General features: G+C 40.4%; 1 protein-coding gene across 2 annotated transcripts in view; it reads left to right on the top strand.

Annotated features, from left to right (window-relative positions):
* The first annotated feature begins 2,655 nt into the window (after nt 1-2,655).
* The window catches only part of acin1b (apoptotic chromatin condensation inducer 1b), a 30,617-nt gene continuing 20,466 nt past the window's right edge, over nt 2,656-12,806 (top strand). Inside the window, exons 1-6 of one of the 2 annotated variants that reach the window (XM_062065981.1) lie at nt 2,656-2,830; nt 4,336-4,401; nt 4,492-4,594; nt 4,723-4,790; nt 4,864-5,931; nt 6,677-6,750. In XM_062065981.1, coding sequence (XP_061921965.1) covers nt 2,696-2,830; nt 4,336-4,401; nt 4,492-4,594; nt 4,723-4,790; nt 4,864-5,931; nt 6,677-6,750 — 1,514 coding nt within the window. In that variant the 5' untranslated portion in view covers nt 2,656-2,695. Of the gene's footprint in view, nt 2,831-4,335; nt 4,402-4,491; nt 4,595-4,722; nt 4,791-4,860; nt 5,932-6,676; nt 6,751-12,806 lie in introns of both variants that reach the window. The other variant, XM_062065980.1, reaches the window with a different exon arrangement.

The following is a 12,806-nucleotide window of genomic DNA, read 5'->3' as shown; positions in this document are numbered from 1 at the left end:
ACAGTCAAGCAGTGGTTGAAGTGCGACCTGTCCTGTGGCCTTAAGAGGTAAATAGATCTGAACATCATCGGCATAACAGTGGAATGGGACATTGTGCTTGACCAGGATTTCACCTAAAGGTAGAATGTACAGTAGGAAGAGTATGGGACCCAGGATTGACCCCTGAGGAACACCACAGGTAAGGGGGGCCACCGAGGAGAGAAAGTCTCCTAGCTGCACAGAGAAACTCCGGTCAGTTAGGTAGGACTGAAACCAGCTTAGGGCTACACCTGAGATGCCCACGTACTGCCTCAGTCGTGACAGTAGAATCCTATTGTGGCCTTAGGCGGCCCACAATAAAAGGCCACGCTGAAATGTGCGGTTTTATCACACAGCATAATGCCTCAGATGACGTGCTGCACGCTCCTGCAGGAATGTCCACCAGAGCTGTTGCCTGCGAATTTAATTTTATTTTCTCTACCATAAGCCGTCTCCAAAAGCTCACAACCACAGACCACATGTAACCATACCAGCCTAGGACTTCCACATCCAGCAGGTGCACCTCCATGATTGTCGGAGACCAGCCGCCCGGACAGCTGCTGCAACAATTGGTTTGCGTAACCAAAGAATTTCTGCACAAACTGTGACAAACCGTCTCAGGGAAGCTCATCTGCAATTTGTCGTCGTAATCGACTTTAGTTGTTCAAATACTCACATTCAAATTGCGTCTGGCACTTTGGAGAGGTGTTCGTTTCACGCGTGAATCCCGGTTTTCACTGTTCGGAGCAGATGGCAGACAGCGTGTGTGCGAGAGTGGTTTGCTGATGTCAACGTTGCGAGTGACCCGTGGTGGGGGTGGTGTCATGGTATGGGCGTAATATGTTATAAGAAACACAAGTGCATTTTATTGATGCACACAGGTAACGTTACGTTACAAGATCCTAAAGCCCATTGTTGTGCCATTCACTCGAAAGCATGACAATGCACGGCCCCATGTTGCTGGATCTGTGCACAATTCCCGGAAGTTGAAAACATCCCAGTTCTTACTCACCGGACATGTCACCCATTGAGCATGTTTGGGATGTGAAGTGAATTATATTTATATAGCGCCTTTCTCTCGTGACTCAAAGCGCATAACATGGTGAAATCCATTATCTAAGTTTTATTTAAAGCAGTGTGGGTGGCACTGGGAGCAGGTGGATAAAGTGTCTTAATTTCCCCAGGACACTATAGCACCTGGGTGCTGTGGATCAGCGTATAAGACCGTGTTCCAGTTCCTGCCAATATCCAGCAACTTTGCACAGCCATTGAAGAGGAGTGGACCAACATTCCACAATCAACAACCTGATCAACTCTATGTGAAGGAGATGTGTTGCACTGCGTGAGGCAAATGGTGGTCACACCAGATACTGACTACTTTTCTGACCCCACCCCAGACCTCCAATAAAGCAAAACTGCACATTTCAGAGTAGCCTTTTATTGTGGGCATCCTCAGGCACAACTGTGCAATAATCATGCCGTTTAATCAGCGTCTTGATATGCCACACCTGTGAGGTGGGATGGATTATCCTGGCAAAAAAGAAATGCTCACTAACACAGATTTATGAACAATATTGGAGAGGAAATGGTACTTTGTGTGTATATAGTAAAAGCTGTTGAGATCAACTCAATAATGGGAGCGAAGACAAAAGTGTTTCGTTTATATTTTTGTTCAGTATAATTAGCCTTGCAGATGGGGTTCAAAAATGAAGGTTATGTTGAAGCTTTTTGTGTAATAGTTACTAGCAGTGGTTCTCAAATGGGGGTACGCGTACCCCTGGGGGTACTTGAAGGTATGCCAAGGGGTATGTGAGATTTTAAAAAAATATTCTAAAAATAGCAACAATTCAAAAATCCTTTATAAATATATTTATTGAATAATACTTCAACAAAATATGAATGTAAGTTCATAAACTGAACATCAAATCAAGTAGGCTATTCCATTTTTTACAATGAAACAATACAATATTCAGTGTTGACAGCTAGATTTTTTGTGGACATGTTCCATAAATATTGATGTTAAAGATTTCTTTTTTTGTGAAGAAATGTTTAGAATTAAGTTCATCAATCCAGATGGATCTCTATTACAATCCCCAAAGAGGGCATTTAAGTTGATGATTACTTCTATGTGTAGAAATCTTTATTTGTAATTGAATCACTTGTTTATTTTTCAACAAGTTCTTAGTTATTTTTATATCTTTTTTCCCAAATAGTTCAAGAAAGACCGCTACAAATGAGCAATATTTTGCGCTGTTATACAATTTAATAAGTCAGAAACTGATGACATAGTGCTGTATTTGACTTCTTTATCTCTTTTTTTCAACCAAAAATGCTTTGCTCTGATTAGGGGGTACTTGAATTTAAAAAAAATTCACAGGGGGTACATCACTGAAAAAAGGTTGAGAACCACTGCAATATAGGTACGCTATCTGTAAAAAACATTTTATATGACAAAACAAATTATTGTAATGTTTAGTAATTAATCCTATTTTTAAAATTTGCTGTTGGACGTTAAAATGGCCACCTTGGATATCCCGAGTTCTCATATGTATGGCCCAGCACTATGTTGTTTTTTTTGTTCAGGCTTTCCGATGTTTTCCGAAAAGGGCCGAGCTGTGACGCCGAGCAGCGGCCGTAACGACGCTCTTGAGTACTTGAGACAAGCAAAGGGAGCAAAATGGCGGACGAGGATATTACGCTTGATGGACAACCTTTGCAGTCGCTCCGAGTCGCGGATTTAAAAGCTGCGCTGGAGCGGAGAAACCTACCGAAGAGCGGAGCGAAAAACAAACTCATTCAGCGACTTAAAGGGGTAAGTTTGGGGGGACTTGTGGGCGGCTTGTGTCGAGTCTGGACAAGTTTGAGGGGGGTGGGGGGTGTTAACGATGTGTATATGAATGCTTGTGTATGTGTGGGCTACAAAGCGCGAATACAGTAAGTGTCATGGCGCATGAAATGACATCGAATCTCTTGAGTTTCGGTGTTTGTGGTAGGGGTAGCTAAGCAGGAAGCTAGTTTAATGGCCGACTGGGTAAGTAGTTGTGGTACGGTGTTGCACACTGTTGTATGTGCACCTGTCAAGTCGAGGCCTGTACGTGACCGCGCTCACTCTGTACAAATTAAAAGCGACGGGAGCGCGCGTACCAACACAATCTATTTTTTTTAAATGTGCAAAACATGCTATATTTATTCGAAGCCAATGTTGTGGTGTCATTTTTGCTAAAGCCTCAACTGTATCAAGGCTATAAAGAGCTTGGCTTTCATCAATACAAACCACACTGGACACGTTCTTTACGCAGGCATGCTGTACTTGCTGTAACGTAAATACTGTAGATCTAATCAAAACTGCTAGTTTTAATTCACACCGCCGTGTGTTGGTTGGTTTAAGTTTATTTCGCACATGAATGCAGTTTCGACATGATACATCACATGTTTTCCATTTCTCTTTACAACCTGTTCGAAAAGGAGTAGGAAGAAGCAGATATTATTAAATCCTACCCCCTTTTCCACTTCATAGCAGTTTCTTATATGTTCACTTCCTGTCTTCAATTTTTAGTACAGTTATGTTTAGTCAATGTTTACTAAATACAACAGTTCTCTTCATAAATAGTTAAGTCAGTTACGAATCACCCTCAATAAATATTATTTTTCCCCATACATTGTAAACACTTTGTTTGAACAACCTCTTAAACTGCATCAAGTTAGTACATTGTTTGAATGATTTGCCTAATGCGTTCCATAATTTAGGTCCACATAATGATATGCTGAAGGTCTTAAGTGTCGTATGTGCATACAAATGTTTAAAATTACATTCAACATATGTAGCACTAATTATCAATCTAGCGCTTAGATATAGCTATACCTAACATTGTGGTCAAAATACTCTTTAATACTCTGTAATCCTCCTAAACAAGATAAGTAAGTAAATTCTATGTTGAATGAGTCCTACGTTAATATTGTTTTATGCACCAAAATAACACAGAATGTAAGAGGTACCACCCTGATTAAACACGCATGGTGAAAATGTAAACTCCACACAAGTTTGAATGGAGATCTTCAGACTGTGGGGCCAACTTGCTGTCCAATTATATTAATGCTGTTTGTCCTTATGAGGGTCATGGATGAGCTAGAGCTTATCCCAGCTGACAATTTATTTAATCTTCAATTAGCCTCACATGCATGTTTTTGGGATGTGTACCCACAAGAAAACTATATCCGCACAAACTATGCTCACTGTTAAAACTATAAGTGTTATATAATCCTTGCATTTTGTGTGCAAAATATCTGATCTATTACTCTGATGCATTTTGTCCGCAGGCTCTTATGCTGGAGAACCTGCAAAAGTCATCCTCCTCACATAGTGGGCTGCAGCCTAACTCTCAGGTTATATGGATAATACTTTTTTTGTTTTGTTTTGCACTTTTGACTTTTTAATTTGGCATTTAATTGTCCTATTTTGTTTTCTAATGGCAGATTGGGGAAGAGATGAGCCAGAATAGCTTCATAAAGCAGTATCTGGCCAAGCAGCAAGAACTCCTCTGCCAAAAGATGGAGAAAGAGGCCGAGCGAGAGGATGGTATAACTAGTTAATAAAGACTAGCCTAGCTAATTCTGCAGAAGACACCCGATTAACTCTTAACACTAAGAGAATATGCTAAGTTAGTTTGTATTGACAATACATTTTCTCCTTTATTTCCCTGTCAGAAAGTCTCGCTGTACCAGAAGATGAAGACCAGTCCGACGATGACAGCTCGTCCTGTGTCTTTGACATGGTTTGCATCCAACATTTTGACTTGTACCGAAATATATGCAGTCCTGACTGACTTGAGTATTTTTGCCCAGCAGAAACACCCACTCAACAGGACAGAGGAGAGGGTGGGAGGTGGATCTCTGATGGGGGAGGGAATGATGATGAACAAGGAGCCCCCTGAGGCTCCAGGAGCAAAGAGACAGAGAGCCAGTTTTCCTCAGGGACACAAGGAGCCGCCAGTACCCTCTCCTCCCCGTGCCGTGGCTTCTCTGTCAGTGCGGGTTGTGGGCCAGCCAGACCGCCAGGGCCTTCCCCCCACTGTGTCCAGAGGCCAGGAGAAAGAGGGAACGGCGCCCAGAGAGCGGGGATCAGCCCACTCTGTCCTCCATCTCAGCCGATCTGCTGGCATGGAAGCCGGAGATCAGGTCCACAAGGACAGCGATGAAGATGATGACAGTGATAGTGAGGATGAGGAGGACTGGGGGCCTGGTCCTGGTGGAGCACGAAAAGGCAGCCGAGCCCCTCCGCATCCTCCGCAGATGCCCGCGAATGCACCTTCTGCTGCTGCAAGATCCAAACGAAAGCTTCAGCTTCCGCAGCACATTCCACCACCACAGCCGCACCAGAACCTGATGCAGCTACGCCACCCAACACCTCCTCCTTCGCCACCTCCTGACCTGTATCGCCTTCCAGATACTCCGAAGCAGAGTCCGCCAGACAACGACGACAAGGAGGGAGAAAGCTCTGATGCTGCAAGGGGTGTCCCACCTGCCGCCTTGCAGAGGCAAGACTCTGATTCAAGCTCCCGCTCCAGCAGTCCCGAGCCCCCTGCGAAACACGGGCCGGGCCCCCTCTCTATGCTGGTGCACAAGATGGAGTCAGAGGAGGCAGGGTCTGCCACTTCAGCAGGAACCAGTCAATCGCTGCTCCAGATGAAACAAGAGAAGATGGAAATCGACAGCAAACACCAGATTGAGGATGTCAAAGAAAGCAGTACAAATGAACTTGACAAGGAAAAGCAGGCAGATGGCAACCCTGTTACTGCTCCAACCAAAACTCAAAACTCAAGTTCCTCTTCTGACTCAGACTCACAATCGGATTCTTCTTCAAGCTGTTCATCATCACCCGCGAGGGTTCAATCGCGCCGTGTGAGGCAGCTCAAGGTCAGTCATCAAGCAGATAAGAAAAGATCAGGCTACTCTTAAAGGGAAACTGCACTTTTTGGGGAATTTTGCCTATCATTCACAATCCTTATGTAATACAAGACCACATGTTTTTTTTTTTTCATGCACTCTAGTGAATAAAACTAGTCGCTCTATTCTGCCTATAATGCTCTTAAAAAAACATCTGAACACTTCCATCAATTTTTTATATACATGCTTTAAAAGGGGCCCCTTTTAAGCAAAACCAACTAATTTTACATGTTAGTACCTGTTTGTGTTTTTGGGATCTGCATTAGTCCTGAAAATGTGAAATCAAACTGTGGAGGCATTGCAGAGATATTTATAAAACAATCTTGCCTTCCTTCGTACTTCCTCCAAACGGTCTGAGGATTTTTTTTTCCAAGTGTGACATTTTGTTAAGTGTGATGTCAGCGGATTAAGAGATATGCTTAACATTAAGGTCTCAAAATGTAAATAGAGTTAAATGAATATTAGTTTTTTATTATCCGAATAGTAATGTGCTGACTTCATGCTCCCTTTTACTCCATTGTAAGTGGATGTATTTAAGAGTTAGAATGCATTAAGAAAGATATGTGGTCTTGTCTCTAATTAGGATTGTGATTGTGAATTATCGGTAAAAAAAACAAAAAACGTGCCGTTCCCCTTTAAGAGTTCGGCCGCCTGTTTTATACTGTGCTTAAAATCTTACGTATTCTTTATTTGCATTTCAATGTGTGTCTCACAGAAAGCTGACCTAAAACAAGAAGGTAATGGTGAGACAAAGGGAAAGGGGGCTGAGAAGGAACACCTCCTAAAAAGGTCTGTAATGATACCTAAGCAGTAATAGTATAGAGTGGGTACGGAAAGTATTCAGATCCCTTTAAATCTTTCACTCTTTGTTTAATTGCAGCCATTTGCTGAAATCAAAAAATGAACATTTATTTTTCATTAATGTGTACTCATCACCCCATCTTGACAGAAAAAAACTAATGTAGAAATTTTTGCGAATGTATTAAATTTAAAAACACGAAAATCACATATACAAAGTTATTCAGACCCTTTGTTCAATACTTTGTTGGTGCACCCATGGCAGCAATTACAGCCTCAAGTATTTTTGAATACGAAGCCACTTTGGGCAGTTTCGGACATTCTTCTTTGCACATTCCTCTTTGCTGCGCCTCTCAAGCTCCATCAGATTGGATTGGAAGCGTTGATTCTCATTTAGGATGTCTCTGTATGTTGCTGCATTTATCTTTCCCTCTATTCTGACTAGTCTCCCAGTTCTTGCCGCTGAAAAACATCCCCACAATGTGATGCTGCCACCACCTTGCTTTCACTGTAGGGATGGTATTAGCTTGATGATGAGCTGTGCCAAGTTTCCTCCAAACATGATGCCTGGCATTCACGCCAAAGACTTCAATCTTTGTCTCACCAGACCTGATAATTTTGTTTCTCATGGTCTGAGAGTCTTTCAAGTGCATTTTGGCAAACTTTTTACTAAGAAATGGCTTTCGTCTGGCCACTACCATACAGGCCTGCTTGGTGTATTGCTGCAGAGATGGTTGTCCTTTTGGAAGGTGCTCCTCTCTCCACAGAGGAATGCTGTAGCTCTGACAGAGTAATCATCGGGTTATTGGTCACCTCCCTGACTAGACATAAGACGAAAGCAGAAATGTACAGAGACATCATGGATGAAAACCAACACTTCCCATCCAACCTGATGGAGCTTGAGGTGCTGCAAAGCAAAATGGGCAAAACTGCCCAAAGATAGGTGTACTAAGCTTGTGGCATTGCATTTAAAATTACTTGAGGCTGTAATTGCTGCCAAAGGTGCATCAACAAAGAGCAAAGGGTCTGAATACTTATGTGATGTTTAAGTTTTTTTTATTTTTAATACATTTGTAAAAAAGTCTACATTTCTGGTTTTTACTGTCATGATGGTGTGCTGATTTTACACAAATGAGAAATACATTTTTATTTTTTATTTTGTCAAATAGCTGCAATGAAACAAAGAGTGACAACAAGCTATCCATCCACTTGGGTAAAACAGAATCCATCCTGTTTGGGTCCAACATCAAACTTAAGAGAGTCAATCACTTCACCATAAAAGTAGGTGACAGTGTCATCACCAGGAAAGATGAGGTCACCTACCTAGGTTCCATTCTAGAGGCTAACCTTTCCTGTGATAAAATGGCAACCAAGGTAATCAAAAAGGTTAACCAACGAACGAGATTTCTCTACAGAATTTCCTCTCTGGTCAACAAAAACACCTTGAGGATTCTGGCGGGAACTCTCGTTCAACCCTTTTTCGATTACGCATGCACCTCCTGGTACCCTAGCACCTCCAAAATCCTCAAATCTAAACTCCAAACATCTCAGAACAAGCTAGTCAGGTTACTTCTAGACCTCCACCCCAGATCCCACCTCACTCCTACCCACTTCTCTAAAGTGGGCTGGCTCAAGGTGGAGGACAGAGTTAAACAACTTGCACTGAGCCTAGTCTATAAAATCCGCTACACCTCCCTGATACCGAAGTACATGTCAAACTACTTCCTTAACGTAAATGACCGCCATAACCACAACACCAGGGGGTGCTCCACTAACCACGTTAAACCCAGATTCCGAACTAACAAAGGTCTTAACTCATTCTCTTTCTATGCCACATCAATGTGGAATGCGCTCCCAACAGGTATAAAAGAAAGGGCATCTCTATCCTCCTTCAAAACCGCTATAAAAGTTCACCTCCAGGCAGCTACAACCCTAAACTAACACCCTCCCCGGATTGCTAATAATCAAATGTAAACAATCAAATGCAGATTCTTTTTCTTATGCCTTCTGATCTCTCTCTCTCTCTCTCTCTCTCTCTCTCTCTCTCTCTCTCTCTATGTCCACTACTTGATGTCCATATCCCCACCCCCCCACCCCACCCCCCTCCACACTCCTGATTGTAAATAATGTAAATAATTCAATGTGATTATCTTGTGTGATGACTGTATTATGATGATAGTATATATGATAGTATATATCTGTATCATGAATCAATTTAAGTGGACCCCGACTTAAACAAGTTGAAAAACTTATTCGGGTGTTACCATTTAGTGGTCAATTGTACGGAATATGTACTTCACTGTGCAACCTACTAATAAAAGTCTCAATCAATCTCAAAAACATTTAAATGTATGTATATATATATATATATATATATATAAAATAACATTAGCGCTGTCAATGTTAGTGTGTTAACGCATGTGATTCTTAAAAAAAATTATCGCGTTATGATAAATTAAGCGCACAATTTGTTATGGCCGCACGTAAACCCAGAAGTTGGCGCCTATTGTTACACTATGCAAAGATGAGTGATGAGAGGCAGCCAAGTTACTTCAAAACCCACTGTGATGGAACTTTGGATAAAACTGAGGTAATTTGTTGGCATTGCAGCGACAAACTTTCTCATCGGTGCACAACCAGTTTAAAATACCATCTTAAAGCAAAGCACATACAGGGTTTCCGTGGGGCATTAAATGAATTATGCGAAAATTAACGCCTTAAATAGCATTAAAAAGCATTGATGTCCAGACGCATTAAAAAAGTATACAATTGTTGGACTGTGTTGATAGTAGTAAGTCAATCAATCATCCGGTAAATGAAAATGAACTCAATAACTTTGCAATCATAGATAAATTGCTGCGTCTGTCTTTCTTTTCTACGGCTGAGGGTTTCAAGCTGCATACAAGAGCTCTTGTAAGGTTTGAAAGCGTGATAAGCGCTGCCTCCATACGGCAATGAAACGCTTCTTCTGTGGTCCCAGATGTTTACATTCTTTAGTGTAGTCCTTAACTGTGACATCATGTCATGTTCATGAGGAAGCTGGGCTTGTTTTTTTACACGACTCCCAGTAGTGAGGTTCAACACACATGAGCTAATTTGGCTAACATTAGCAAGTCGGGTGACGCGGTGGCATAGAACGGACAACCAATAGACATAACTGCTTAATCTCTGACATTCCCACAGTTAATGAATTAGAGTTCCTTAAGCTGTCACACTTTTATACGTAACTTGATATCTACTGTACCCATTTTAAACAACTGAGAGGATGTAAAATACAATCTATTTAAGATGTGTAATTGACTCAGCTTATTTTTAATGCATCTAAATCAAAGGTCCCTAACCCTCGGTCTAGGGACCGGTATCGGTCAGTGACGCATTTGCTACCGGGCCGCACAAAAACATTAAATTTATATACTACGACATTTTATCTGACTTAACTTTTGTCTGTCCCACTAGACCTGCCAATAAGCTTGTTCATAGATGTATGATAAAACTCCTGATGAGAAGGCGTGATTTGTTGTAATATCTATATTATGGCACAGGGGTTAGTGCGTGTGTCTCACAATACGAAGGTCTTGGGTTCGATCCCCGGGCTCGGGGTCTTTCTATGTAAATTGGCCCTAGTGTCTGAATGTGATTGTGAAGGTTGTCTGTCTATCTGTGTTGGCCCTGTGATGAGGTGGCGACTTGTCCAGGGTGTACCTCACCTTCCGCCCGAATGCAGCTGGGATAGGCTCCAGCACCCCCGCGACTCAGAGAGGGACAAGCGGTAGGAAATGGATGGATGGATGGATATATTACATGGGACAACGCAAATTGATGAACATATAAAATGTAAATGTGCAAGATTGTAGCCAAAGGCTAATTTCCACCCGCAGTCCCTGGCAGGTTGAAAGTACTGTATATACCGGTAGTATAAACCAGAGGTTCATAACCTATTTGACCTCGGGCCTAACTTTCCCATTTAAATATTAACGCTGAATAAGTCATTTACTCTTGATAGTTATTTCTAAAAAAATGTACAGCCTTGTCAAATTATATGAAACTATTTATTAATCACCAAGATTATTATCAAGGCTTATGTAAGGCGGATTCCGGAAATAAATACTTATCAAATATGCTGCAAAAGAAGGGACACGTAAAAACGGATGAAGAATAAATGTACATACAATTACGCAGTGCTAAAATAAATACATTCTAATTCAATTAATAATAATTAATAGTGTATATATTAACTAAATAAACTGTGTGCAAATTAAATCACAGCTTTGCCACTTTAGTCATAATTTTTGCACCTAAGAAATTTCTATATGATTTTTTTTCTCCAGACTTCTTCTGTTTGTTTAATATTGTCATTACTGCTACAAATAGTGGAAAAGTGTATTACAACTGAGTACCACTGCAGTCTCTACGGACCACACTGCCACACATTGGAAAGACGGTACTTACAAATAATGCCTAAATTAAAACGGTCCGTGGTGCAAAAAAGGTTGGGGACCCCTGATTTAAAGGATGCAAATATCATTCTATTATGTGCCTACTTCTTTTTTAAAGAGTAAATGCAGGTGTAAATACTGCACTATGTAAAATTGTTCATTGGTGTGTTTACTATCTGTACCTTGTTTGCTATATTATTGCAAATACTTTCAAGATGTGCTCTTAATATACTTACTGTCACCAAGTTTTAAGCAAATTAATGACTTGCAGTTACTAAAACGTTTAAAAATGAGCTTTGATTACATTCTGACAACAAAATTGCATTTGTGTCCAAATATTGGTATTTTCTTTAGCAGACTTTAAATATACAGGCGAGTAATAAACTGTGATTAACACTCTTCAGCTGTGATTAATAATGAGTAATCTGATTAATAGAATTAATCACTTGACAAAAAATTGCTTTATTGAAAAAAAAGAAAAAGAAAAGGTGCATCTAAATCGCCTGTCAGAAGCGCGTCAGCTGGTCGCGCACCTAAACAAGTTGACACCCGGTAAAAGTAAGTAGAGAAAGTTGAAGAGAAAGGTATTTTAAGCTAATTAATGCATTTTTTGTTCAAGCCATTGTTAATTGCCCTAAATCTTTTGACATTACTACCGACAATAACGTCTAAATTTACGCGTGTACGTCTTCGAACCTCTTTTTGGGTGTCTGGGTGGAGTGTGCATTTGTCCAGGTGCGTGTGTGATTTTCTTCGGGCACTCCAGTTTCCTCCCACATTCCAAAAAGGTTCATTGTAGACTGCATATTGTCCACAGATCTGAATCTTAGTGTGAAGGATTGTTTATATACTGTATGTGCCCTGCGATTGACCATGCTAATTTGTGTGCATGTACATTCGCATTAAGCTAGCGGCATTAGAGCTCAGCATTCATCCTGCATAATTGTATCGCTTTTTTCAGTTTATTCCAAATTATATTATTAATCTAAGGTGATTTCTACAAGCATGTGCACTTAATGTGTATATATAATGTACTTTATTTTTTGTGGTTAGTTTTATAATGACTTCATTGTGAAGTAAAATACCTTGTTATTTTTTTCTAGTCTAATTCAAAGGAATTTTTACATATTTGTCAAACTAAATTGCAACATTCGGGGAGGGCAGAATAAAGTGTAGCCTGTGTTTCCTTTTACAATAAGCAGCAACAATGAAAATTGCATTGTACAAAGAGAGGAACAGTGTACCAGGTCAAATTCCTCTTGTTAAACTGATTGTGATCCTGATGATAGAATAAATAAATATTAATATTATTAATTGGAATATTGATAACTAACATTATTTGTTTATATATATATATATATATATATATATATATATATATATATACACACACTACTGTTCAAAAGTTTGGGGTCACATTGAAATGTCCTTATTTTTGAAGGAAAAGCACTGTACTTTTCAATGAAGATAACTTTAAACTAGTCTTAACTTTAAAGAAATACACTCTTTACATTGCTAATTTGGTAAATGACTATTCTAGCTGCAAATGTCTGGTTTTTGGTGCAATGTCTACATAGGGGTATAGAGGCCCATTTCCAGCAACTATCACTC

Source organism: Entelurus aequoreus, linkage group LG12, assembly GCF_033978785.1.
Source record: "Entelurus aequoreus isolate RoL-2023_Sb linkage group LG12, RoL_Eaeq_v1.1, whole genome shotgun sequence".
Lineage (NCBI taxonomy): Eukaryota > Metazoa > Chordata > Actinopteri > Syngnathiformes > Syngnathidae > Entelurus > Entelurus aequoreus.
This window is presented reverse-complemented; position numbering and strand designations above follow the sequence as displayed.